General features: G+C 48.9%; 12 protein-coding genes across 12 annotated transcripts; 6 read left to right on the forward strand and 6 right to left on the reverse strand.

Annotated features, from left to right (window-relative positions):
• Positions 1 to 58: 58 nt before the first annotated feature.
• ASPWEDRAFT_42726 (uncharacterized protein) lies at positions 59 to 719 on the forward strand. The gene has a single exon (XM_040835852.1). It carries the CDS (start codon positions 239 to 241, stop codon positions 458 to 460), a length of 222 nt encoding a protein of 73 aa, XP_040686394.1. The 5' UTR covers positions 59 to 238; the 3' UTR covers positions 461 to 719.
• ASPWEDRAFT_158823 (uncharacterized protein) lies at positions 711 to 2648 on the forward strand (the record flags this gene model as incomplete). The annotated part of the gene is made up of 4 exons (XM_040829756.1): positions 711 to 1366; positions 1408 to 1583; positions 1626 to 2223; positions 2269 to 2648. 4 exons carry the CDS (start codon positions 711 to 713, stop codon positions 2549 to 2551), a joined length of 1713 nt encoding a protein of 570 aa, XP_040686395.1. The 3' UTR covers positions 2552 to 2648.
• Positions 2649 to 4052: 1404 nt separating this feature from the next.
• Positions 4053 to 4896, forward strand: ASPWEDRAFT_589904 (uncharacterized protein). The gene is made up of 3 exons (XM_040838427.1): positions 4053 to 4275; positions 4328 to 4539; positions 4591 to 4896. The coding sequence occupies exons 1-3, from the start codon at positions 4144 to 4146 to the stop codon at positions 4694 to 4696; spliced, it is 450 nt and encodes a 149-aa protein (XP_040686396.1). The 5' UTR covers positions 4053 to 4143; the 3' UTR covers positions 4697 to 4896.
• ASPWEDRAFT_174167 (uncharacterized protein) lies at positions 4724 to 5957 on the reverse strand (the record flags this gene model as incomplete). The annotated part of the gene is made up of 4 exons (XM_040831186.1): positions 4724 to 4896; positions 4949 to 5195; positions 5238 to 5746; positions 5795 to 5957. The coding sequence occupies 4 exons, from the start codon at positions 5955 to 5957 to the stop codon at positions 4724 to 4726; spliced, it is 1092 nt and encodes a 363-aa protein (XP_040686397.1).
• Positions 5958 to 6499: 542 nt separating this feature from the next.
• ASPWEDRAFT_589857 (uncharacterized protein) lies at positions 6500 to 7502 on the reverse strand. Its single transcript, XM_040838426.1, has one exon. The coding sequence runs from the start codon at positions 7398 to 7400 to the stop codon at positions 6567 to 6569; it is 834 nt and encodes a 277-aa protein (XP_040686398.1). The 5' UTR covers positions 7401 to 7502; the 3' UTR covers positions 6500 to 6566.
• Positions 7503 to 9060, reverse strand: ASPWEDRAFT_589911 (uncharacterized protein). The gene is made up of 2 exons (XM_040838428.1): positions 8906 to 9060; positions 7503 to 8823 (listed from the first exon to the last, which is right to left on the reverse strand). The coding sequence occupies exons 1-2, from the start codon at positions 8914 to 8916 to the stop codon at positions 7605 to 7607; spliced, it is 1230 nt and encodes a 409-aa protein (XP_040686399.1). The 5' UTR covers positions 8917 to 9060; the 3' UTR covers positions 7503 to 7604.
• A 1178-nt stretch (positions 9061 to 10238) lies between these two features.
• Positions 10239 to 11325, forward strand: ASPWEDRAFT_589829 (double-stranded RNA binding motif domain-containing protein). The gene is made up of 3 exons (XM_040838425.1): positions 10239 to 10390; positions 10442 to 10533; positions 10580 to 11325. The coding sequence occupies exons 1-3, from the start codon at positions 10360 to 10362 to the stop codon at positions 11225 to 11227; spliced, it is 771 nt and encodes a 256-aa protein (XP_040686400.1). The 5' UTR covers positions 10239 to 10359; the 3' UTR covers positions 11228 to 11325.
• A 1047-nt stretch (positions 11326 to 12372) lies between these two features.
• On the reverse strand, positions 12373 to 13093 carry ASPWEDRAFT_42735 (uncharacterized protein). The gene is made up of 3 exons (XM_040835853.1): positions 12668 to 13093; positions 12553 to 12619; positions 12373 to 12503 (listed from the first exon to the last, which is right to left on the reverse strand). Exon 1 carries the CDS (start codon positions 13022 to 13024, stop codon positions 12683 to 12685), a length of 342 nt encoding a protein of 113 aa, XP_040686401.1. The 5' UTR covers positions 13025 to 13093; the 3' UTR covers positions 12373 to 12503; positions 12553 to 12619; positions 12668 to 12682.
• A 1-nt stretch (position 13094) lies between these two features.
• Positions 13095 to 14445, reverse strand: ASPWEDRAFT_42737 (uncharacterized protein). The gene is made up of 2 exons (XM_040835854.1): positions 13689 to 14445; positions 13095 to 13637 (listed from the first exon to the last, which is right to left on the reverse strand). Exons 1-2 carry the CDS (start codon positions 14394 to 14396, stop codon positions 13206 to 13208), a joined length of 1140 nt encoding a protein of 379 aa, XP_040686402.1. The 5' UTR covers positions 14397 to 14445; the 3' UTR covers positions 13095 to 13205.
• An 831-nt stretch (positions 14446 to 15276) lies between these two features.
• ASPWEDRAFT_29874 (DUF1445 domain protein) lies at positions 15277 to 16125 on the forward strand (the record flags this gene model as incomplete). Its single annotated transcript, XM_040833334.1, has 1 exon — positions 15277 to 16125. The coding sequence occupies one exon, from the start codon at positions 15277 to 15279 to the stop codon at positions 16123 to 16125; it is 849 nt and encodes a 282-aa protein (XP_040686403.1).
• A 627-nt stretch (positions 16126 to 16752) lies between these two features.
• On the forward strand, positions 16753 to 18487 carry ASPWEDRAFT_29875 (uncharacterized protein; the record flags this gene model as incomplete). Its single annotated transcript, XM_040833335.1, has 3 exons — positions 16753 to 17406; positions 17456 to 17637; positions 17686 to 18487. 3 exons carry the CDS (start codon positions 16753 to 16755, stop codon positions 18485 to 18487), a joined length of 1638 nt encoding a protein of 545 aa, XP_040686404.1.
• Positions 18488 to 18587: 100 nt separating this feature from the next.
• On the reverse strand, positions 18588 to 20937 carry ASPWEDRAFT_174175 (putative C6 transcription factor; the record flags this gene model as incomplete). The annotated part of the gene is made up of 4 exons (XM_040831187.1): positions 18588 to 19778; positions 19830 to 20541; positions 20612 to 20737; positions 20822 to 20937. The coding sequence occupies 4 exons, from the start codon at positions 20935 to 20937 to the stop codon at positions 18588 to 18590; spliced, it is 2145 nt and encodes a 714-aa protein (XP_040686405.1).
• Positions 20938 to 21171: the final 234 nt, after the last annotated feature.

A 21171-nucleotide genomic window follows, 5' to 3' on the forward strand; every position in this document is an offset into this window, starting at 1 on the left:
ATCGGAGGTGTATCTCCGCTCGGGTGATGAAGATAAATTATATGCATGTTCAGTGCTCTCTCGTTCAATGCTTGGGTCTAGACAGTACTGATTGTGTGAGATCTAATTCTCATGAACTATCATCTACTCAACTGCCGATTCTTCTCATGGCAGATTCAGACACCAAGGCCCCTCAGGTATATAGATGATGATGATGAGGGTTCAAAAGACCAACTATATGCACATCCTCTTCGGTGCCATGTTCCTTTTCCTCTATCAAGGCTGGTACTGCAGCAGCGCCATCTGCCTCGGCCTCTTCTGGTGGCTGATGGTATACATTGCCCACAACGCCGGCCACCTCGCCATCACACACCACTACACCATCGACAGCGTGATCGTGGAAGCACAATCACAACATCCACCATGTCATCACGCATCCCCCGTCGGTTTAATCTGCATATCCAGTCCTTTATCTTCCTAATCCAAGGCCAAGGTCCAAAAGGTATTTCATGGTGGAATCGTCGGCAGGCTGCGATTCTGGCCAAGTGTCCGTGGACAATTGCGAGTAGGGGAGATATTTTTCATGGTCATTGATTAGTGGATGTTTATATAAATGTCTATTATATCTGTTGGTTGTATAGAAGAATGAGCTAGGTCACTTGACTGCATGAGTCATGCTGTTTAAAATGCACCCAAACACAATCAACCTCGCGTTTTCTCAATCAACCACAATGAAGTCGATATACAGATCCATCTATCCAAGATCAATAATAAGACCATTATCTCTCCGCCCATACCATGGGCTACTCACGCGTCATTCCCCCTGGAAAGGCCTGTCAAGGACACAGCAATCCCGCTTAACATCCACCACCAACCCAGCCATCCAACCAGACCATCACTATCTCTTCAGCTACACCAGCGGCCGCTGGCTCTGGAACGAGCCCCAGCGCCTGCTGGAACGCTACACCCCGTTCAACGTCCCAGAGCTCCAGGCCATCGCAGCAGCTTCCATCAACGCGAAACACTGCACATCCATCACCAAAATCGGCGAAGGCAGCTCCCACAAAGCCTTTCGCTTGGTAATGGATGATGGACGGGCGGTGGTGGCGCGTATACCGATGGGTGTTTCGGGCACGAGGTTCTACGGGACTGCGTCAGAGGTTGCGACGATGGAGTTTGTGAGAGTTGTGCTGGGGATTCCTGTTCCGCGGGTGTATGCGTGGGATGCGTGTGAGAATCCGGTTGGGGTGGAGTATGTTATTATGGAGGAAGTGAGGGGGAGACAGTTGGCGATTGAATGGGATGGTATGAAGCCTGATGGGAAGCTTAGTATCATGACGCAGATGGTGGATGTTGAGGCGAAGCTTGCTTCGTTGAGGTTTACTCAGTATGTATGTCTCTATTGTTTTCGGCTTACTGACGATTCAGTTATGGGAATATCTACTTCAGAGATGCAGTGCAAGACGCAGTGCCAGCTGAGATTGTCGGCGATGTATCCGATGAGATCAAGAAAATGGTATACGAAAGGTTCAGCATCGGGCCAGTTGCCAATCGAGAATTCTGGAATAAACAACGATCAACGATGGACATCGATCGTGGTCCTTGTAAGTATATCAATACCATGAGTGAGCATTGCTGACCATCAGGGACAAACCCCCTCGACTATCTCCTATCCATCGCGAGAAAGGAAATCGCATGGATAAAGCAATACGCAACTCCCAAACAACCAGACGATCCAAGCATAATATGCCCAGCGCAGAATGATCCTTCTGCACACATCAACCTCCTCGAGAAATACATACAAGTGGCACCTTCATTACTCGACGTTGAAAATAAAGACCTTACTCGTCCCACTCTCTGGCATCCAAATGCCCATTCCCCAAACATATTCGTCGAAGGGGATAACATCACCGGTCTGATCGACTGGCAGGGAGCATGGGTAGGACCTTTATTCCTCGAAGTTCGACCGTGGAAGGTAGCGGATCACAACGGTGAAGTGCGCTTTGAACGACCCGATGATTTCGATCAGCTGAATGAGGAAAAACAAGCAGAGATTAAGACGCAAATCGCAAAATCTACATTGTGTAGATTATATCTCATGACGACGCAGGCGAAAACACCGGATCTGGCTGATGCGTTCGTGATGGATCATGGCAAGACGCGACGATATCCGGTTCTTTTTGCTGGTGATTCGTGGGATGGTGATATTCTTATGTTTCGAGAGTCGCTGATTAAGATCCAACGGTATGTTGCTACCTATCTATAAAAAGAATCAATCTGACAATCTAGGTACTGGTATGAACTCGGTGTTGACGGACCCTGTCCTATCCATTTCAGCGAGGAAGAGATAGAAAACCACCTGAAAGAAGGCGATGGATTCAACGAGATCCAAGATCTCTTTCAAGCATTGGAAAAAGTGGTGCAGCGAGACGGATGGACATTTCCGGATACCTACGATACTGCAGTGGAGTTATTCGAAGAATTCAAGCGGTTCGGATATGAAGAGGCAGACAAGGAGAATGACAGAGACGAGTTTAAGAGAATCCTGCGATGGATTGAATTAGGCAGGTAGATATTGTATAATAAATGACATTCTCTCCTTAGACAGCCTTACCGGGAATGAGCCTTGTATAATTGGCAGTTAGATAGTAACCACCAACGGAATATTGCAATGCCACTATGATCATCGTGGGGTCCAACCGATCGAGTGGCAGTGTAAATAAGCGCTGTTTATCCATAATTTGCTGGGCACTTGTCTTGGCATGATCAGATAGGATATGATATTCCGCACAGCCAAACCTGATAGAAAGGCTGTGCTGGAGACGCGTGGTGATCGGCAATGGTATATGTCCTTTTTGGGAAATTGGTACTAACAACAGGCACAGAAGGATTCATCCTGGCTGTGCGGAGAAACACATATATCAAACATCTTGCTTCTTCATTTTCATCTTAATTTCCATTTCATCTACTTCAATCAAAATGCCATCCTACATCCAGAAACGAACATGGGTCCTCTCGCTCGTCCTCCGAGCAGCAGCCTTTTTGCTTAATGCAATCGGCATCGTGCTTACAACCCTCACAACACTCACCATCATCCAGCTGATCCTGGTATGTATAGTATGTCTCCACCATCTGAACCCCACTAACAGCCCAGTTCGGTGTCGTGGCGATATGGTCCCTCGTTGAATTCATCCTCCTCTGCTGCAAACGCACCAACCACCCCGTCATCAACATCGTCTTCGATTCCCTGTCCGTCCTCATCCTTGTCGCTTTCGGCATCATTACAGTACTTGGCGTAAGCTATGTTGTGCACCATTCAAGTACAGTGAACTGGGCGTTTGCGGTCTTCATTATTGGGATTGTGTGTATCTTTCTGGCTGCGTATGTCTTCCATCCTTTTGATATTGGTGGACTATACTGACAAAACAGCGTGTTGCATATCGTCCTCCTCGTCCGAGCGAGTCTCCATCTGCGAGATAGACGGCGTGAAGGGAGGAAGTTGGCTTGGGAGTCTCGGCAGATGCACATGGGTGGGATGACTTCCAACGGAGGATATATATGATGAGGTTATGATATACGAAAAGTAATGGGTAGCGTTAATCTGATTATGTTGGTTCTGTTTCATGTAAATCCAGTCAACCTTGCCCAGTCAACCTTGTCAAGTCAGCCTTGTCGACTCAGCCTTGCCGTTTACTTTAAACAGCATAGATTGTCCAGAGATGCCAAGTGATGATCACTTTATGTCTCATTCGGAGGTTGTATGTCGGAGAATTTTCGGATCATTCTCCGTCAAACTCCATACATTCAGTATGGTTTTTTTCGTCTGAGAGGTAGATATTCTATAATAGACAGAGTAAGTTATTCAATTGCAATAGAGAGGCAATCGAAAGTGAATACTAATTCTATCTTGACAGCCAGATGTATTGTCAATTCACTTATCATCATCATCATCTCTTGGCATGTCTGAGATTGAAACGCACATTCGTGATGTTGAACAGTGGATACAGGGTCTTTGTGGAGAATGCTCGGTGTTTGTCCGTCTACACTCTACAGGCATTGCTTGACTTAAATCTCCGTATGTTTATATCTATATAAGTGGTAATTGCTTTATTCTATCAGAGTATCATCCACCTGCTATTCTTCTATCACAAAGTATCATCTACAATGCCCTCCACCACCATCCAGCAACGACGATGGATTATCTCCCTCATTTTGAGGGTTGCTGCCTTCACTCTTAATCTCATCGGTATCATCATGCTCGCATCCTCGAGAATTGCAGCCATCCAGACCATCCTCGTATGTTGACCTTACCTTCCATCTACACCTATACTAACAGATGTATGTATAGTTCGCCGTCGTGGCAATCTGGTCCCTCGTCGAACTCATCCTCCTCGTCCGGAAACGCACAAACCATCCAGTCATTAGTATTGCACTCGATGTATGCTCTGTCGTGGTTCTCGTCCTGTTCGGTATCTCTGTGATCGGTCTCATCCCGGCACGTGGTGGTACTGCGGCTCGGGCTTTGGGTTCCATTGGTGCTGTGCTGGTGTTTTGTGCTGCGTATGCTGCCTGTCCTCGCCATAAGAATTATATATATACTAACTATAATAGGGTATTTCACATTGCCCTCTTCGTACGATCGTGTTTGTATCTTCGGGCAAAACGCCGGGAAGCGAAGAAAGTGGGCTGGGAGAGGGAGATGGGTGATCGTAACTGATCTTATTCATATATGGCTATGATAGTATTAGCAGCTCTTTGGATGCTGCATTGCATGCTTCATCATCGCTTTGAGTTTCTCTCCATCAATCTCATTCACATACGTCACGTTGCGGATATTCGGGGGCATCAGCGATTTCTGATAAACGTGGATGTTGCCGTAATTCGGGCTTCCGAATGCCACGTCCACGTCGAGATAGGCTGCCATCTTGTTAGTTTTTTAAGAATATAGAGATCGAGATTTGTAACATACCTGTAGTAGTATTGATAGCAATAGAAGGATCAACCATCAACGCAGCAGCAGTCTCATCCCAGAATGGAAATTCAGTCCCGTAGTGATCGTGGAAGAGCTTCGTATATGGATTCTTGACTTGATATACTTCATCCAGAAACTCCTGCGTTGATTGGACTTGGTTCGCGACGTTTCCAGCGATGGTGATATTGGGAAAAGAGGCTGTTAATGCGATCTTTGCGGCTTCGGGGTCGATCATCAGGTTTATCTACTCATTAGCATACTTCAGCTATACAGGGAGGTGACTTACATCCGAATTTATATCAGCTTGCATAAAATCCCCCGTCACCTGCAGCATATTCACATCCACATACCCACCCATAATGACCAACTCCTTCGCCAACGACGCAAACTGCGCATCCATCCGCACAGCCAGCGCAACATTCGTCAACGCGCCAGCCGAGTAGATCGATACCTGCCCTGGGTACTTCCTCACCATATCCACCATGAACGCAGCTGCATTCGTCGACTTGCTCACAGCCGTTGTGGGATACCCCTCTACAAAGGCCGCTTTGACAATCCGGTTCGGATTACCAGATGTCGGGCCATTTCCTGCTTCTTCGAAAGTGCGGTTTTCCGGTGCAAACGCGCCTTGCCAGGGAATGATCCCGTGGATGGCTTCCCAGGCTTGGAAACGTTCAGGCGTGTTGATGAGTGGGTAGGTGGCGCCTTCGTAGACGGGGATGCAGGTGAGGTTGCCGACTTCGAGGTTGGCGAGGGCGTGGTAGGCGCATTGGCGTTGCCAGGTGTTGGCGGTGTCTGATTCATCTGTCAGATGGATGGTTATAATTATGGAGGTGGTATTACCAGAAACTAATCCCAGAACTTCCATGCCTCCATCGAGGGCGAGGAGAAAAGGTATGAAGCTGATTGCAGACCAGTCGTTGTCCACAATGGCATATCTTTTCTCTGGCTGGGCGTGGATGCCCAGTGCCAGAGTGAGAAGTAAAGATATTGAGAGAATGCCCATTTTGTCTATCTTTGGTAGTGACAATGCATTTCAAACGCAGGGCATGGTCTCAATTTATACCTTATGCGGAGTAGATAGTCACCATCCATCCCGTCCGATTTAATTACCCTAGTTGATAGTCTGGACTAGATAACTATACGATGTAGCTGTCGACGATAATAGCCCCGCTTACTATACCCGTCTGGGGAGGTCTTTGCGGTCGATAACAACAATCGGCAGGGAATTTGTGTACTATTTGTAATGAGTTCGATAAGTTAGATTGCATCGAATATTCCATGCTGAATCACCCCGCATCTGCAGAGGGGAAATGCAGGTACAACCGGAAACCGCCGATATGCTTCAAGTACCCAAAACAGCCAGTCATTGCCCTGGTGAGATTGGGTGGCAATTCGCCCGTTGATAGGCTGTACTATACCGCTACTCCATGCAATGGTCTAATCACCAAGCAATCCGTGATCATACACGGCGCCTCGTGAAGATAGCTGGTTTTAGTAGTAAAATAGCCATTATGCAAAGTTTCACTGATGCCAATGCAAAGGATGCATCCTACACACCAGGGTGATATTAAACAGTTGCTTTTTTTATCATCAACAACTCAGTTATATCACATTAATCACGCAAAGAATACATGATCTCCGTCCTCACCGTATACTTGACTCCCCTAAACACCGGATCCCCCCCATGCATCAGGTCATTCTGCTGAAACACCAACACCGACCCCGTCTTAGGAAACACCCGAACCTTCGTCTCCTCGTCCTCAAAGCACGGGATAAACGACGTTGCGCCACCGAGTAGTTCCCCCGATTTATCCAGATTAGCGTCATCTGTCCCCGCCACGGTTTTGCTCGCCTCTTCCAGCTCGGTTAGATCTTGCTCGCCCTCGCCGTGGAGATATAGCTGGATGGTGTAGTATGAGCATTCCTTGCGGTCGGGGGTTGTATACCGCCCGTCCCAGTGCGGTCTGAAATACTCGCCTCCCTCGTACTTGAGGAAGCGGAGTCGTTCGTTCAGACGGGTGAGGGTGTATGTTTTTCCTCGGCCTTGGAGGCCAGTTACGCGGGGTTTATTGTCGATTTTATCAATCTCGAATTTTCTCAGAAAAGGCATTAGCCGTTGAAGCAGCTTGTCAGCGATGTCTGGCGCGTCGTAGATGATACGCCCGCAGTTCCGCGTGTCTGTTGCGAGCACCTGTCGTCCGCCGCCGACGTTGATCATTGCGCGTTCCCATGTTGGTGTTGGCGAGGAGGGGGTGATGGTTGATGATTCTGCCAGCTGGATGAGCTCGTTGCATTCAGATTCTGTGAGGATGTTGTCGATGACGGCCGCGAAGAGATTGTTGTATTTTGGGATTGAGGGGGTGGTGGTGGTAAAGTCGATTATGTGGGCTGATGCGGTGCGTGGTGCTTGTCGAGGGAGGAATTTGGCGAATTGGGCTGGATTCATTTTGATGGTTTGTTTGATGATGGTGATGCTGATGTTGATGTGAGGTGGTGGTGGATTTATAACGCTGGCTTTTGGTGTTGGCAAGCGCGCAGCACAGCCCCGCCATCAGGCGACAGTCTATATATAACAGTCGTGATATCATTGGATGTAAGGTTAACATATACTGGATTTAACATAAACGAGTCTATCAGGTATATCAAATGATTATGTTACCAAAACCAACGCCGTCGACCACTTCTGCTTGATATCAACCACACACTTTTCAACAGTAGTCGGGATATCCAAATCCCCCTCATTAAACGGTGCGGGTATCTCAAATGCCAATTCCAAAGCCCTCAACTTCTTCAGATGAGGAAGAAGTCGTGAAATCTCGCTGACAACGTCTGAATTCACCGTCGCGTTCGATCGGACAGCCAGAGACTCGAGCGTGTCAGCGTGGTTATGCAACGCTAGCATCATGTCGCCGGTAATTAACATTGGTGGACAGTCCTCATCCTCATGGAGGAGTTCCACCTGGCGAAGAGGATTCATCTTTCCCACCACTCCAGGGGTGAACGCTAGATCGCGCATAAAATGGAATGTCCCTGTAACATTTCGGAAATCATCGCGTGCATAGCGCCGGAGTGCCAATGTATCCAGGTGCTTCATGTTTTGCAGGATGTCCAGCGTTTTGTCTGGACTTGTGATTGACGGCCCGGGCAGTCGCAGCGCGCGTAGCTGCGTGAAAAGACGAAGGAAGCTGATCGGGATCACGCCAGAACTGAAGGCCAACTCGCGTAGATGCGGCCATGCGTTGGCGGCCATTTCAAGCATCAGTAGTTGGTGGTGATTGTACCGGCCCGTAAACGCTTTCTCCAAGCCCCCATTCAGCACGAGGGAGGCAATCTGGACGTTCTTGAACATACAAAGCGCCTGCCAGGTCGCTTCAAGCGGGCGTGAACTTTTCCACGCCCCATCCGCTTCGATCTCGTCGTTCCGCATCCAGTCGTCTAGCGAAGTCTCAAAGCCCTCGGCCAGATCGACATAGCGCTGCTTCCACTCAGCCAGTGTGTTGGCTGTTGGCACTGAGGTTGAAGCATGCTGAATCCTGTATTCCATGGGATGTGGAATTTCCTTGTATGCAGCCATGAATTTCGCCCACCAGTTGGCATGGCATTCGATATGGATTTCCTTGATGAATTGCCCCAACCCAGTCGGAGTCCGCGATGCCCAGTCGATGAAATCTTCCATGCTCTTGAAGAATCGGGGTGTCTTGAGCAGGATAGGCCAGACGTCGTTGCGGGTTTGATGGCAGACATCGAGAAGATGGAAACCGGCAGACGGTGTCTGGAAGATGAGATCATAAATCGGGAAGCGGATTTCTGGGGGGAGAGATATGAAGAGGGGGTGATTTGAAGACATCTTATCTCTCTGGTTGATGGTTCTGCGAGTTGATAAGCTTGTTGGATTCGGATTTGGTGAGTTGTTTATTTGAGGATGGAGGGGTTGTGAAGTTGATTACTCACCTTTCTGCCATCTGATTAACCCCACACAATAACAATTTGAAGCTATTCAGCTACTTTTTCTATCTGGTTAGCTATTATCTTACTATTTAAACATCTAGTTATATTTTCATTATAAGAGTATTCTGTGATTATAAATATAGGATGGATATTGCATTTATACAGCTGACATTGGATATATACCAAATAAGCCAGTTGATGGATCTTCATTTTCACCTAATGGGGGAGGTTGGGATGGTGGAGGTGGATACGATACCCTCAGCTTCTTTTCCTTGTATTCAATCACGCATTTCTCAACCGTAAATGGGATATTCAATTCCTCGTTCTTCATCGGGCGGTTTGTCTGAAAGCACAACTCCAATACCTTCAGCTTCGTTAAACGAGGCAGCAGTTCGCCTAATGCTGGAACCACACTTGGTTCTACTAATCGACGTGGTGGTAAACCGCAACGAGGATAACTGGGTGAAATGCCGCAGAAAGTCAAGAGCCATCGGCCCTGCCGTAAAGCACAATTCGCGGATTTCAGGCCGTGTATTAGCGATCATCTTGAGGAATTGATGAAACTCATAATGCGGATCGGGGAATTACAGTATCCAAGCCTGCGGATCACTGGATTGCGATTCGTCTCCATCCAGATCAAGTGAGATTCGTTGCAGGTTTTTAAAGGCCGAAAAGGCCGCCCAGGTGGCTGTGATCGGACAGGTGTCGACGGCGTTGTAATCCAACTCTCTCCACGATTCGGGATCATTCGATAGACTCTCTTGGTCTGTTATATCTTGCCCTGATATCTGCATCCATCGCTGCCTCCACCCTTCCGGTGTCGTGGCCGTCGTCAGCCGTGGAGATATTGGTTCTTCTTCAAGCCCGGTAGGTATTTCGCCATACCACGCGCTGATTCTGTCCCACCAGGGTGCTGGCCAGCCAATGTGGATGTCTTGAATGTACTTTCGTACATATGGGGGGACCCGAGATGCCCATTCAACAAAGTCCCCTAGACCCTCGAAGGATCGTGGTCTTTGAAGCAGGAAGGCTGATTATCACCTCCCTGCGTGTTTGGTGGCAGACATAGAGAAGACTGTCACCTGCAGAGGGCTCTTCACATACAAATTGATCAATTGGAAGCTGGACCTCTGCAGGAAGAGAGAGAGGAATTGAAGGCGTTCCATCTTGATGATGATGTTGGGTTGTTGTTTTGTTGATGTTGCGTTGCATCATGAAGTCGTGGGGCGCGACAATGGGCGGGGAAAAGTTCGCGAATCCCCACCATCACTCCAACCCATCATATCCAGCATCAATAATCATTACCCAATATCAGATAGTATCAAATATCCTATCGTAGTTAGCATACCCAGGCTGTGCACTTCAGCTGCCGCAGTCAGTCATCCTGATCACTGCAGCCTTGCTGTGGCAACGACTCATAAAAACCCATCGTCGCCCTTTCACCTCTCATCACCACCATGGTTACCCAACAGTCGACCAACGCTACAGGTAAGCTCAAAGAACGATAATATCATCAATATACTAATCTGGAAATGACAGCCATCTGGCTCGGCCACAACTGGATGCAACTGTTCCTCGCCTCCTGGGTGAGCAGAAATAATCCCCCCGACACCCCTGTCTCCCAACTCAAGGTATGCATATCCACCAAAAGAAAGAACATTTATTAATATAATAAAGCACATCTACACAAATATCGAAACAGCTCTCCCCTTTCCAGATCTCTGCCGCATCCTGGCCCTGAAGTACCGTTTCCCCGGTTGCGGAAACACACCACAGGAAGATCTGTATCTATTCCTAGGCAGAGTCTACGAGGAATCTCCCCAGCTTGGCTCCCAGAAACTAGATAATGTCCAGTTGATGCTGGATCAATATCTCAGCCAAAGAACGTGGAAGCCGTCGGTGGCTTCTACGCCGATGGTCTCGTCGACGCCGCTGGCTTCGACCCCGTTGACGGCGCCGTCGCTGTATAGTACCCCGCCTGCGAATGTGCTAGATCAATCTAGTGCGTTACAGACGGTTAGGGAGGAGGCTGCTCGGAGTGTTAGTGGCAGTGCCAGTGTCAGTGGGAGTGTGAGCGCGAGTGTTAGTGCTGGCCCAGCATCTTTACCGGAGCTACCTAGCGATCTTGCCAGGTTTACATCGTCGCTCAAAGCACGAGGAGATGTGGAAGGCGTCAAGCCAGTTTATGAAGAGGTTATGCTGAGAGAAACACCACCAGACTGGCAGTCGATTGGGAATTACAACGGCATCACAGGGGTTGGGAGGGGAACGACCAAGAAGGAGGCGAGGCATTTGGCATCGAGGGAGATTTGGAATAGTTTATAGACTGATTGGTCATTGGAGTTGTGGATCCAGAGCTGGCTTGCAGTATTTATATATCCTGGCGATAATGCTATTGCTGCCTTGAATTCAGTCCATGTCCAGTCGTAACCTCTGCCAATGCATATCGAGGCTTTTTGATACCATCTGGATTCGGTATCCAGCAATCTCATCACGGCGACATTTCGGAGCAATTGCACGATGTTTGATTTCATCTTGTCTTTCGCGTCTCGTTCTATCCGTCTCATGCATCGATCGACGCGTCTATCGCATTCTCCATTGCCATCGAAGTACCAACAGTTTCTCTGGGGGACATCTCAGAGAGTCTACCATTCTCTGCCTTTCAGTTCCTGTCTTTCGTGTCTCGATGAATCCTGGTCTGGCGATAAGACGGCCACATCCAATTTGCCGCTGTGCCTGTCCAACCCGTTCGGTGGAGCAAATTTGTACGACTCCGGATATGGTTTGATGCGGTTTGTCTGGTTTTTATTAAGAATCATTAGCACTCATCGACAATTGAGAAAATACACTTACGAAACCTGTTTTTAATCTGTGCAAGCTTCGTTTTGTAAGTCCCGACAGGTGTGTATGTCCGTTCGACGGAAGGATATTCATCCACTGTCAAAGGATAGACTATCAGTATTGATGCCAGTGGACCGGATGTATTGTATACCTTTGAAAGAAGCCAGCCATTTGACCTGAAGATTTCCATAATTTCTCCTTTCTCCAACATGAGTTGCCTTCTGATGCAGTTGAAGTTGTTCAAATGAAGGCCAAACTGGCATGCACTTGGATGAATCTTGGGCCATCATAGGGGTTTAGAACCCATCCATTTCTATAGACCATATTTGGAAAATCTTCTAGTGAAGAGATTGCTGATGAATGCTCAGATGTAGCCAGTGCTGTCTGTCTTTGATGGTGTATAAAAGATACCAGGATATATATACCGTCAAGGCAAAGCAACAGGTTTTATATAATAACGACCCATTATACATCAAGCTCATGAAAATAAATGCAAGTCTAAGTTCGAGATCCGAATTGGGCTGCATTTATATCTGGCTGGATACGGCCAATGAATAAATACGTATAGTAGCCATGATAGTATAGATGAATGAGTATTCTAGTCAATATATGCAGGATATATTATTAACTATTACTATATGTGCCTTCACTGTTATATTCAATGATTGCCATGTATTTCGTAGAGATCTCTATGTATCAGACAATATCGAATCGAGTCGAGTCAATCATTCTTCCCTTTATCGCATAATTGAGTATATGACTGTTCCGTTCGTGTTAGCGATACCCGAAATAACAAGGAGTAGACATACTATTGGAGTGAAACCTCGATGGACATATGAGGTGGTATCAATATCCGTGGGTCGAATATATCCAATTCTATCCATCATCAGCACAATCCATCAACACCATCAATCTCAAACATACCTTGATTCTTCAAGATTACCACCTTCTCCGCCCCCCTCCCATACCCCCTCCCATTCTCCCCATTCCTCCCATTCCACCCATCCCTCCTCCTCCTCCCCCCATACCTCCCATACCACCCATACCCCCCATTCTTCCTCCTCCCATCCCAAATCCGCCACCTCCACCACCACCACCGAATCCTCCATGGTGCATCCGTCCACCGCCCATTGAGTTCATGGGCATTCCTCCGCCTGATGAGTAGCGCGAGCCTGGGCCCATACCCATTCCACCGCCGCCCATTCCACCCATTCCGCCCATTCCGCCCATCATGGGCCGACGGCGGCGTCCACCACCGAGGAGAGAGAAGCAGAGGCCCATTTTGATTGAGATATGGGGTTTATGTGAGTGGTTTGGGTAATAGATTGATTGATTTGATTGATTGGTTTGATTGAGAATTATGTTGAAGATTGGTGGATATATACTGTTCAAGTCATGTCGTCATATTCAACAATCCAAACGTGGATGAATCATCGACCTTCATAGGAACTAGATAAGATAACTAATAATGATATTTGAAATCCACCTCTCTATCGCCCGACTGCACGCGTCGCGTATCCTCTTTCTCGCCCCGCGCAATCATCTCCTTCTCGGCATTTTCCCGCCGAACGTACCACGCATGCAGCACGACCACGACCTGCGCCACGACTAACGAGGCCATCGAGAACGAATTACCCAGAACATATGGTGACTCGCGGTAGACTTGTCCTGCTACGATTCCTGCCATGTTTCCGATCGTTTGTTGCATGCCGATGGCGAAGGCGCGGCGTTGTTGGGGCGCAAAGTTGACGTTTAGCCAGCCGACGTTGATGCCGACGCTGGTGTAGCAGGCGACTCCGCAGAGGAAGGTAGCGAAGTATTTGACTTGGTTTGAGGAGACGGCGAGGAGGAGGATGTACCCGATGATGCCGAATACGTTGGCGCACAAGATGAACTGCATTCGTTAGTATCTTGGTTTCCGTTTTTGGATAATGATGAAACATACCACTGCAAATTTCGAGTATCGATCTGCAGCCCACGCCACGCAGATAAAGACGAACGCTGCCCAGAAATACACCGGCACGGTAAGCACATTGCTCATCAGCGAGTTATATCCGATACTCTGCAGGATAGTGGGCAAGAACGTGCTGAACCCGTACAACAGGATATCCTGGCAGAATTGAGTAATCGCGCTGAGGATCAACTTCGGATCAGTCGCGGCGATTCGAATCTCTTCCCAGCTAAACTCCTCGCTACCCATGTACTTGCGACGCTGTTCGTTTCGCACACGCATCATCCATTTCTCTTCGTCGCTGAGAAAGTACGCATTTTCGGGGTCGTTGGGAAGACCGAACCAGATGAGAAAGGCGCAGATAATGCTGAACAGTCCTTCGATGATATAGACCCATCTCCAGCCAGCTTTGCCTCCAACTCCATCCATGTGGAGAAGTCCGTATGCTAACAATCCTCCAAATGCACCTGCGATCGCGCCGCAACTCAGCAAGTATGATACGCGCTTCGTCTGCTCTTCTCTCCGGTAAACCATTGTCAAGTAAAGATTCAGGCATGGGAAAAGACCCGCTTCGCAAGCCCCGAGAATAAGACGCGTTGCGTACAACGCAGCGACGTTATGGATAAATCCAGTAAAAATGGTCGCTATCGACCAGACCACGCATAGGCCGGCGAGAATGTTGCGAGGTGTCAGCTTCTTCATGAGAACCGCCCATGGCGATTCCAGAAGAACATATGTCACGTAGAAGATGGAAACAGCAGTTGAGAACTCGCTCGGAGATGCGCCGATGTCCTCGGGCATATTTGCGACTTTCACATTTCCTGTTCCCATTAGTCTTATCTTCACCACAACACATCAAGATGCATACCTATGTTCGACCGATCCAAAAAGCAAGTGAGATACGTCAACATGATAATTGGAATAAAAGCCAAGTCCAACTTGAGAAGAAGCTTCTGCTCCTTCTTGGGGTCGAGGACCACATCATCGGCCTCGTGGATACTCTTTCGCTCCGATTGAGCTGGGTCAATTCCTGTTTCCATTATAATTATTTGGTCGGTTTCTTAGAATGCGGACAGGACATGACAGCGGGCGTCGAGTTTAAGACCCATCCTGACAGGGACAGCATCGCCAGATAACAATGCGGAGTCGAGTGGATCCATCCCCATCAATTATCAGAACTCTCCAACGTCAAGAACGTTTATCGAGTATTCTTTCCGTAATAGAAATGCCCGATAGCCCAATCGTTCTGTATCTATGTTATCGGAATGCTGGACCGCCAGCAACACGTGTCGGCCCGATGGTCGTGATAAGCGGTGGAGATGGACTGAGATAGGAAATGATACGAGCGACGATAGGAGTTTTAGGCCTGCTTTATCTCGGCAATTCAAGGACGCTTGATATCCCATTCGACGAGCATCCGACGATCGCTGATTGCAGAATGCGGGGTATAATCTCCTCGGCCGCTCCCCAGACTGTCGGGAAGTGGGCTCCGATGATATGGGGTACAGGTTATAGATGCTGGTGATCCAGTCCATGAACGGGCTATATCCACGACGAATGCCATAACCCTATCGCCGTCATCATGGGAAGCATTGCCGTCGAAAGCAGCGCATCCTCGCCAGCCCATCACGCCCGTCTCCTCAGCAGACAGAACCATATCACCAACACGGCTGGCCTCGCACCGGGCTATCTCCAAGCCAATCTTCTCATCCTCCCGTCCAAACATGCACAAGACTTTCACAATCTCTGTCTCCGAAACCCTGTTTCCTGTCCGCTCTTGGGAATCACTCTAAACGGTGATCCCCATTCAGTCCGTCCAAAAGGATGTATCAAATCCGCCGATTTTGACATCCGCACCGACTTTCCCGCGTATCGCGTTTACAAGAATGGGAAATTCGTCAAGAACCGTCGAGACCTCACTGATGTCTGGACATCGGATTATGTCGGGTTTCTAATCGGCTGTTCGTTTTCATTTGAGGATGCTCTAGCCGCTGCTGGCTTGCAGCCTCGTCATCAGAAAACCGGAACCATTGTTGCCATGTATCGATCCAACATTCCCCTTCTCCCGGCAGGCGTATTCACCGGCGGTAAATGTATCGTATCGATGAGACCATATAAGCCAGAAGATATCGAGCGGGTCCGGGAAGTGACCAGGCCATTCTTATCGACACATGGTGAACCAGTAGCATGGGGCTGGGATGGAGCAAAGGAGTTAGGCATTGAGAATATTGGAAGTCCGGACTTTGGCGAGCCGCAGGTCTTTGAGGATGGTGAGATTCCGGTGTTCTGGGCTTGCGGAGTGACGCCTCAGATGGCTGTTGAGTCTGCTGGAGACAAGCTCGATGGGCTTGTCTTTTCCCATGAACCAGGTAACATGCTGGTGACTGACTGGACGATTGATGATCTCGAAAGGTTGAAGGGAAGCATCTAATGACGTTAAGGCAGAGGCGTTGGGACTGTTGCTGCCCTTGCCCTCGCTTCCCTTTCTGGCCTAGTCGCACAAACAGCGACATTTCTCTTTCCTGCTTTTGAATAGCTTCACCTTTTAATCAATGTTCAATATCATTTTCTTCTATCCCATTCCCAGCAAACCTAATCCTGTTGATCCTCTGAATGCATCCTCTTTCCCGACGGTGCAAAATGCTGGAACCTCCTATTGATGACCTCTGCTAGTGTCTTTGCTGCAGAGACATCCAGCTGCTATGGGATATTCTTCGACCAAATCGCAATTTCGAACTTCATCCAGAACGATGCATCGACCGGGTATATAAACACCGACGACTCGGCTCCACATCGGTTCACGGCTATGATCAAAGTCCGCTGCGTAAGCGGCTGCGGAGCATTGGGTACATTTCTATGCAACTATTTTGATGCTTAAATTGTCTGGCACAAGGGATTTTTGTAGATCTTGGACAGTTATGAATACTTGTTACACTCGGGGACTCCGAGGTCAGCTGAGACAAGCACGGGCACATATATTTAGTTACCGCCTCGTATCGGCAGGTTTATGACTGCTACAGCTAAACGATTCATCGTTACCCCAGCTATATCAGACATTATGACATCTACATCTACTCCTGGCAGCAATACCCTGCCAGTAGATCTATCCAAATATCCCAAACTATCCCACGAACAAGCCGGCCACCTCCGCCACTTCTACAACCTCAGCGCAGCCATCGATGGAGACTGGCCACACATGGGCTCACAAGAGCCCGCGCAGGAATTCCTCGACGCATACCGGTACCAACTCGCCACAATGGCCTATGCAGCTGGAGTCACCCACTACCACCGCATGCCGGCGATGCGCGGACTCTTCAAACCGCTGATCCGTCGGCTAATTCACAAAATGCTCCGCCGTGAGGTTTGGGGATACTGGTATCTTACCTCGCAGTCTGGGATCCGTCTTGATCCTGATCTGAAGGAGTTGAGGAAACCCTGGGCGGATCCGGTCGTCAGGGAGAATATCATGTATAGTGGCCATCTGTTGTTGATGACGAGTCTATACGGTATGTTGTTCGACGATGATGAGTTTGAGAAACCCGGTAGTTTGGTCTTTCGCTGGGACCCGCTGTTTTGGGGGATGGGATCTGAGGAGTTTTCCTATGATAATCGAAGCTTGCAGGGAGCTATCATTGCGGAGATGGAACGGAATAACTGGGTGGGAGTGTGTTGTGAGCCGAATTTGGTCTTTGTTGCTTGTAATCAGTTTCCGGTATGTTTGGCCCAAGCATGTTTTTGGGGATTTGTACTGATCGTATTAGATTATTGCGATGCGATACAATGATGTCCGAGACGGTACTAATGTGGTAGAGGACATTCTTGGGAAATATACGGCTGCATTAGAGAAACACAACATGATCTCCCGCAACGATCTATACAAAGACTGGGTGAGCGTTAAACAAGGCCACGCAGCTATTCCAAAGAATATCGGATTCACCGCATGGTAAGAACCCTTTCATTTGGGCCTTGCATCCATACTCATCCCATCCAGGGCGGCCGCCTTCATGAATACCTGGAACTCCGAATTCGTCAAGTCCGGCTTCACCAATCACGCAGTAGGCTTCATCACAAACATCGACGGCGAAATCGAACTCCAACACCCCATGATAGCAGGCGCATACCGGGCAATCACCACACAATCCCCCAATCAATCTAAATCCCAATCTCAAATCCTCCACCAAGCACGCGAATACTACACCCAAAACAAACCCACCACCCACTTCCCCTACAAAGAGCCCACATTCGGCTACGTCGCAAAATGGCTTTCCGAACTAGGCAAAACGACAGAGCTATCCGGACTCCTCGCCTACGCGGATAACCACCTCCACCCGACTTGGGAAAACGGGGGCCTTTATTACCCTCGCAACGACGCGGCGACGGATCACCAAGGACGCTGGACTCATATGGATCCATTCTCTGGGAATGCGGCGATTGGGTATGCGAGGTTGAATGTGGAGAATGGGCAGAAGAAGATGTGGGATTCGCCGTGGACGAGGGAGGTTCTTGGGGAGAGGCCTTGGGTGGATGGGATTGAGTACTCGATGGGTGTTGATGCTTTGAGGGGGGTTTGGGATGATGAGGTCGACGCTATGGTTGTTACGCTGAGGGAGTGGGCTGGTAGAGGTGTTGGGGTGGATTTTAAGGTTAAGAATCTTTCCTTTGGGCGATGGGCTGTTTATCAACGTCATGGAGGAACTGTGACTCGTGATGTTGTTGAAGGACGTGAGGTCCAGGTGAAGGCGAAGGCCGACGCAAGTGAAGAAGTTGACGTTGTGGTTATCAAGGCCAACTAGTCATGATTTGCTTATACTGCACTTGTATAGCTCTTGGGTGTCAAGCATGTTACAGCCTGCGTCATCCTCTCAACATATTCAATATAGGTTTACCAAGCAACTAGAAACAGTCCTTCATCATGCTCGATAGCTCCCCACCATAATCAAACATATACTCCCCATTCGGCATTCTAGACCCATACTGCCACAGTCCTGGATCATCCAGGGTCGGTGGTTGCGTCCCCATCGGTTGTGTGCCCATGCCCATAATCTGGTTTTCGATATTCCCCACAGCTTCAAACCACTCCATCAGTTCCTGTGTCATTTGTGCCCCGTCCTGCGGCGTATGACTCTGGATACTGGATGCAGGGGCATGGTCCAATGAATCCACCGTATTATTATCCCGCGTTTCGTGGTTGTGGTTTCTCTCTTCATGATGTTTCTGCAATCCTACTTGAGGTGCCAGTTTCCTGAGGCTTTTGATTGATTTCCATAGCCGGCGAGAGATGTAAGATTTTGTAGAGAAGCCTTTGACGAGTTCAAGTGCCATTACAAATTCCTCCTTGCAGCGATGGCTGAACTGCCCGGGGGCTTGTGCGACGGCCAAAAAGAGCACTGCAAGAGCAGAGACAAGAAACCAGTTAAATGTGACTTGCTGCAGCTTGTAGATATCCGACGTATCATTCAAATGTGCGATAAACCGAATCGTGTCCTTGGCGATCTCGACCACGGTTTCCGACTCGGAGATGTATCGCATGATATGAGAGGCTGTATGTAGAACAGGTCGGTGAATCAACATCCGCAACTGATTTCCTCGCAGGTACAACAAGGATCGTAGCCGACGAATGCTACGAGTATCTTTCGACTGCTCCGCGCCTAGATCGTCAAGTTGCAGAGATCTCGGCATTCCATTCGCCCATCGCAAAACTTGCCAATCCAGGTAGTTCATCTCATCCTTCTTAATCTCATTGCTGTTGTTGAATGCCGATATGAACTTCCACACTTTGGCCGCAATCCGACTGTAGCGAATCATCACTTGCAAATACGGCGTTTTCTCCTCCGGCTCGGGCAACCACGGATCAATGTCGGTGTCTTCGAGGGAGAACGGCATCCCCGTCCCAAACGACCACCTGATGTTGAGTATGTATATAGACCAGAATAGTCGCAGCACTCTTTCCCTCCCCGCCTCCATGATAGCCGGCTGGGTCAGTGTTTCGCGACGATGCAACCCCTTTTCAAGACACATGCGCTCAACGGTCCCAATCGTCCGCCACGCCAATGTTTCTTCGTCCATCTGGAAGTAAAAGATAGACTAACACAGTTAGACCATAATCATCGCACCACGCTCACGTCATATACTTACGATCAATGTCAGAAAGATGATGCTTTTAATCTCCGGCGGTCCCCAGACACAATTATCAGCCACCTCTCGCACACTCCCAAACAATCTCATAGCCAGCTCACTACTTCCGCTGCCCTCCGCAGTCAACGCGCATGCAAACACCAATCGCAGAATATCGACATCGCCACTCTCCAATCCATCGACATTCCCCTGCAATGGAGACCACGAAACCGTATCCATAGGCCCGTAGAGAATATCCACCTGGCGCAATAACTCCTGTAAATCCAACACGGGATACATGACCCCCATCTCCTCCTCATAAACCCGACACAGTCGAACCGCTTCCGTCTTCTGAATCGTCCACAACGGATCACCCGTTCGAGGTTCCAACTCCTGGTCCGGCGATGAAGGCGAAGGCACCGGCGACGGTTCCTGCGTCATATCCCCATCCTCCTCGCCAATTTCATTGCGTTCAACAATCCCGCGTCTTTGTAAACTCGTCTTGGCCAAATCGAAACTAAACGCCGAGGTGGTCGGGCCTTGGAAGGTCAATTCTCGAGCGGAGGATAGTCGGCGAAAGGGGCGCTGCGTGGTCAAAGACTGCGTTGTCGCTTCGGATCGTGTCGCTGCTGGCCCCGTCACGCCGCTGTTGGTCAAAGCATGCACGGTAGCCGTCAACATGGTGATCTGCTCCTGCATCGCGCCCATTTGTTCGAATAATCGCTCGAAATTCCTATTCAATTCACCCCATCGTCAATATCCGCTCGAGTACGCTGTATAATCTAATCCACTCAATCACTCACTGCTGATCACCCATGCCACTCTCCGACCGGGCATTCTCCGCGTAAACACATCCAACTCGTTGACGACCACATCGCTGACACGGCGTTTCTCCATTACACTTGATCTTGCGTCGTTTGCACTCATTGCTGTAGTATCATTCATAAGCAGTAAGCACATATTCCCCCTTGCACATATCTAACAATCCTGTGCGCAGCTCTTATGCAACCCACCATGCTTTGGCTATGTATTTCCGCCTTCTCTTCCGCGGTCGGCTCTGCGGGTCGTCTTCATCGACAGGGGGGTTTCGCCAGTCGTCTGCAATCGGCGATATCTCGAGTTCGTCCATGTGTGAGATTCGGCTAAGGGTATTTCGATTGATAATTGATTCGAGGGGAAATGAGGAATGTGGCGGTAGAAGCTTGCCTGGGGTGGGTTTGTTGGGGAAATGTCAGTGTCAAGCAGCCTCGGAGTGCGGGGATTCCGCGCTTTTCCTCGGGTGCGTTTGGCAAATCCCGGTGCAGCGATTAGTTACGACTATTACTTCATGGCTTGGGCATAAGGGGCAGTAGTTATGATGTAG

The sequence above is a fragment of the Aspergillus wentii genome, assembly GCF_001890725.1.
Source record: "Aspergillus wentii DTO 134E9 unplaced genomic scaffold ASPWEscaffold_6, whole genome shotgun sequence".
NCBI classification, from domain to species: Eukaryota; Fungi; Ascomycota; class Eurotiomycetes; order Eurotiales; family Aspergillaceae; genus Aspergillus; species Aspergillus wentii.